Source organism: Phocoena sinus, chromosome 1, assembly GCF_008692025.1.
Source record: "Phocoena sinus isolate mPhoSin1 chromosome 1, mPhoSin1.pri, whole genome shotgun sequence".
NCBI classification, from domain to species: domain Eukaryota; kingdom Metazoa; phylum Chordata; class Mammalia; order Artiodactyla; family Phocoenidae; genus Phocoena; species Phocoena sinus.
Window position 1 is genome coordinate 626,183 of NC_045763.1, and position 4,762 is coordinate 630,944.

Consider the following 4,762-nt stretch of genomic DNA (forward strand, 5'->3'; position numbering starts at 1 on the left):
CCAGGTCCGTCCTCTGGCCCCCACCCCCCAGCTCTAGCACCGCGTGGGGATGCCCGGGCCGGGGAGGGGGCCCTTCTGGAGCCACCTCACTGCTGCCTGTCACAGCTCAAGCGGGTCATTCCTGAGGCGGGGCTATTTCCAACTGCGGCAGGTGCCACTCCCCAGCCCCGCCCCACAGAGCAGACCCCAGAGAAGATGCTTGTCCAAGCTCTGAAGGCGGACAGGCCAGCTGAGACACACCCTGCCTGTCCCTCTGCCACAAGCCACAAGGGCAGGGTGCCTGTGCTCCCGGCCTGGGCTAACCCCACGTGACCTGCAAAGGCTCCAGGGCCAACCACTGGGCTGATGCCTGAGGAGCTGGGAAAAAGGGGTTCAACTCTCCCCCTCACCCTTCTCTCCCCCCTCCCAAATAAGTACACAAGACAGTGGTTTGGGTCTAAGAATGATAGACATTTAGACACTGGCGCCAGGCTCACGCCTGACCAGTGCCACACCAGGGGCGGGCAGAGCAAGGACAGAGAGGTAGGGAGTGGGCGCTGCAGGGGCACCAGCCAGGCTGCTGGTGTGAGGGTCGCTGGTGGCTGCTGGGGGAGGGGGAGTTCGCCACAGTGACTCCAGATGTGCCGGGTCCAGGACAGCCACAGTCGGGGGCTCACGCAGAGCCGGGCGAGCCATGCTTCGCCCCTCCCAGCGCCCAGCATCGTCAGGTGGCTGGCACAGGAGGGAACCTCGGCCAAGATGCTCAGGTCTGCCCGGAGACGGGCAAGGCCAGCCTTCAGTCCACGGCGAGCGGGTAGGTGGGCAGGGGGCAGCACCCAGCCAGATCCGGGGCAGCTGGCCACTGGCTCGGGGATGGGGTGGCATGGTGCTGTCCGTCATGCCGTGGTTGAGGCTTGGGATCCAGATCACAGTGGAAGGTCCAGCTGGGCAAGTTGGCATCTATCCTTCACCCTCTGGATACGGCACTGCTCTTTCAGACCCCCAGTCCCCATGGAAAGTCCTCACCAGACACACAAAAGGAAGGGGAGGGAGCCCAGCCCTGGTGAACTGCCAGCTCCCCCCGAGGTCAGGGGACACTCACCCCCGGAAACAACAGCTGGACGCTGGGCCGCCTGCCGAGCTAAGTCACGGCTCCCAACTTGTCAAATGCCCACACAGGGAAACACCGCAGGACGCTTCTTACCCAAACTGGATGTTCCTGCAAAGCTTGAAGGGAGGGTCCCCAGGGGGGCTCTGGCCAGAAGCACGCGCAAGCTGCCAGCATCGGGGCCACAGACCCTCTTGGACAGCACTGGAAGGGTGGCTGGCTCCCGCAGTGGGCCCGAGATACTAAGGCACGAAGCTACCTAAGCCCACTGGGGTGGGGCGGGGAGAGGACAGGCTCCAAGCGGCCCCCTTGAGTGGGAAAAGCACACAGTGACCAAGCCATAACGACAGCCTGGTTTTTTCCAACTCGTCACAGACTGGAGGCGCAGGGTGACGGCCCGGGGGTGCCAATGGCTCTTGCGAAGAGGGTCTCTGTGCTCTGATGGTACCCCCCAAGGGCTCTGGAGAGCGGGGAGAGCCCTGCACGCGGCTGGCATCTCCACTCAGGCCCAAGGGCCAGTCCCGAGCTGGAGTTTGGGAGGCGGCTGCTCAGCTGGAAAGGTCGTGCGGTGACTCCAAGGCCCTGGGAAGGGCCGGCCGGTGCCCCATCTATCTCCAGCAGGCCCTGCGTGGAGATCCTCAGGATGGAGCGAGAGCGGGGAGGGGAGAGCGGGCCAAGGGCCTGGGGCCTCCCGCACCCTAGTCGGGCAGGCAGAGCCCGGTCTGGCGGGCGCCTCGCACTTCAGGGCTGCCGGCGCAGGCCCGGGCGCCCGAAGGCCGGGTGCATGAGGTTCTCCGTGATGTAGGCCACGAGTAGGCAGATAACCACGAGCATGACGCAGATGGAGCCGCCCACCGCCGTCATGGCCACAACGATCTCCCGCATGCCGGCCGGCTCGGCGGCGAACTCCACGCACTCGGCGGACGCGGCAGGCTCCGGGACGACGGCGGGCTCCGGGGCGACGGGGGGCTCGGCGCGCAGCGGCAGCGACTGCAGGCACAGGCGGTAGCGCACGCCGTCGTGCACGTCGGGCAGCAGGTAGTCGCGGCAGGAGGCGCCGAGCAGCACGCGCTCGCACGGGAAGCGCGTGTAGGCGCCGCGCCACGAGCAGTTGAGCGCGAAGGCGCGCACGCGGCGCGCCTCGGCCGGCGCCAAGCGCCACTGCAGTAGCACGCTGCGGTTGCGCAGGACGCTGGCGCGCAGCGCGCGGCCGGCCGAGGCGTGCGCCGCGCAGGCGGGCGCCTGGCAGCGGAAGCCGCGCGCCGGGCTGCGGAAGCACAGGCGCCCGCCGCCCGCCTCGGGGCCCTCGGGCAGCACCTTGTAGGGGCACCAGGGCGCGTCTGCCGACGGCTCCCAGCCCGGCGGCGTCGGGGCGGCCGCGGCGCAGGGCGGCGGCGCGCAGGCGGCCAGCAGCAGCAGCAGCAGCAGCAGCAGCAGCGGAGCGCGCATCCTGCGGCTGGGCCGGGCGGCGGCGGGGCGCGGGCTCGGGGGCGCACGGGCGCGGGCAGTGGGTCACGCCGGCCGCGCCACCGCTCCCCGCGCTCGCCCGGCTCGCCGCGCCCTCCGCCGCCGCCCGCTCCGACCCGCCCCCGCGCCCCGTGCGCGCTCGGACCCGGCGCGGCGGCGGAGGCGGGGCCACCCCCGCCCCGCCCCCCTTAACCCTCGCCGGGCCGCGGCCCCCCCGGAGGGCGGACCTCGAAGGAGAGGGGGCGGCCGCGCGGGTCGGGAGAGGCCCGGCGCTGCCGGGGCGGCTGTGCCCCTCGGCCTCTCGCCGTGTGAGCGCCCTTCGGAGCCCTGCCCTTTACCCTCCCCTAACAGGCTTTTTCCGGGCTTTCCAGTGGTCCGCGGCGGGCTGGGGTCTCGAGTCGTGGCACCCGGGGGCAGCTTCGCGACTCTCCTTGGCCACACCTGGCAAGGATGCCGTGCCTCCAGATGGTGGGGAGCAGCGGCCTGGAGCGAGCGCGCGCAGCTCCACGCCGCCCCATCCCACACCCGCGGTGGGGACCGGCAAAGAAAGGGTACCATCTGTCGTGACCTGGAGGGGGTGAGGACGGAAACTCCTCCGCCCTCAGGGCTTCTGCTCATTTCGAAGTGGACAGCGCCGACCTGGGAGGGGCGCCAGAGAGATGAGACTTCCTCTGCTGAAAACTATTCACTCCGCACCAAAGAGGCAGCTACAGGGTGGACCACTCTCGGCTCTAATTAATCCTTCCCCCGCCTCCCCGCAGATATGGCCCTGGGGCAGCCCTCCGGATCGCCCGGGAAGAGGGCCAAGGCTGGACAAAGGGAACAGCCCCGCCACAAGTCCACCTGGTGCAGAGGGTGGGCATCACTACCCGGGGAAGGAGGGACACATACCTTCCCCCACTCCGGTGTCCAGGAGGTCTGAGACCGTAGGCCTTCCATCCCCTCCAGTCTAACCGTCCCGTGCTCAAGACACCTCTCCAGGGCCGGGGGACACGCAGCCAGGCCTGCCTGACGTGACTGGATGTGAAGTAGCACACCATGTGCAGGGAGCACACCTCTGAGCCCTGGGCAGGGAGGCGAGGAGGGGTCCCTGGCAACTGTCCTGTGGACTGTAGTTTCCCAGCAGCCACTTCCAGGTGCTGTTCTCATCTGGGGGAGAGAGAGGAGGGACTAGGTGGGCTGCAACACTCACTGAGTCCTTGGTCCCCATTCACCCATCCAAGGAGCACTCCACCTCCACCCCCGCCTCACTATTTCCTGGTCATCCCCCCAAATTCCAGGTCAGCACCAGATCGCAAGCCCTCTACCAGAGCCTGAAGCCAAGGGTCAGCGGCCCCCTACCCAGACCCAGCACACCGGCCAGAAAACCCTGCCCCCAACACCAGGCCTCTCCAGCTCCCTGAGACCCCAAGCAGGGTCTCCCCAGGCCGCTGCACCTAGTGGGGGAGGCCTGGGGGGGAAGTTTTGGAGAGAGGCACCCCTGGCCCTGCCCCTGGCTTCTACCCCCTCCCCAGGCAGGGAGGGCCCTGGGCTCAGACTCCTGCCCAGCTTTGTGGGGGACTCAGGGGGCAGAAAGTGACCGTGGTCCAGGGACCCCGCGTCCTCACCCCGAGCTCCCTGGGGCCTCGACCAGCTTTCTCACACCGGTTTCCTGGGGAAGCTGAGGTCGCTGTGGCCGCTCTGCCCGAGGGGTAGGGATGGGACAGTGGTCAGAGGGTGCCATGCTCTACGGTGGCCCAGGTCTCCACTGCCAGGTCTTCTGGGCCAGAGAGCAGCCAGGTGACCATTCCACCTGCCCACTCCAGAGAGGAGCTGGGCAGAAACGGGACTGTTCAGAGCTTTTGCAGCTGGTGGGGGGTAGGGGAGAGAATCCAATTAGATCCAGCCTGAGGCCTCCCTGCGGAGCCTGATACCCATGCCCTTAGCCTGTTCTGGGGCTGGGGGCTCACCAGGCTGAGCTCTTCCTGGTCTGGCAGCTCCTGGCTAGGTGGAAGGGCCAGGCATGGGGTTGCCAGCTTTGCTGCTCCCCCACCTGGGCATTTTCTCTGTGCAGGGCATCTTTGGGCAAAGAGCAGGGGAGGGGAGGGGGAGGGCTGTGCCCTACGTGTCCCTGTGCAGGATCTCCTGAGCTGCCGCAGGACTGGGGAGGGCAGACGTGAGAAAGCTCTGCTTCCCAGCTGAGGGTTCTGGGCTGGTGAAGCAAACTGT

The 4,762-nt window shown here is 68.1% G+C and overlaps 1 protein-coding gene across 1 annotated transcript; it reads right to left on the reverse strand.

The window, feature by feature from the left end:
* Positions 1-429: 429 nt before the first annotated feature.
* FNDC10 (fibronectin type III domain containing 10) lies at positions 430-2,545 on the reverse strand. The gene has a single exon (XM_032613179.1). It carries the CDS (start codon positions 2,534-2,536, stop codon positions 1,829-1,831), a length of 708 nt encoding a protein of 235 aa, XP_032469070.1. The 5' UTR covers positions 2,537-2,545; the 3' UTR covers positions 430-1,828.
* Between the last annotated feature and the right edge of the window lie 2,217 nt (positions 2,546-4,762).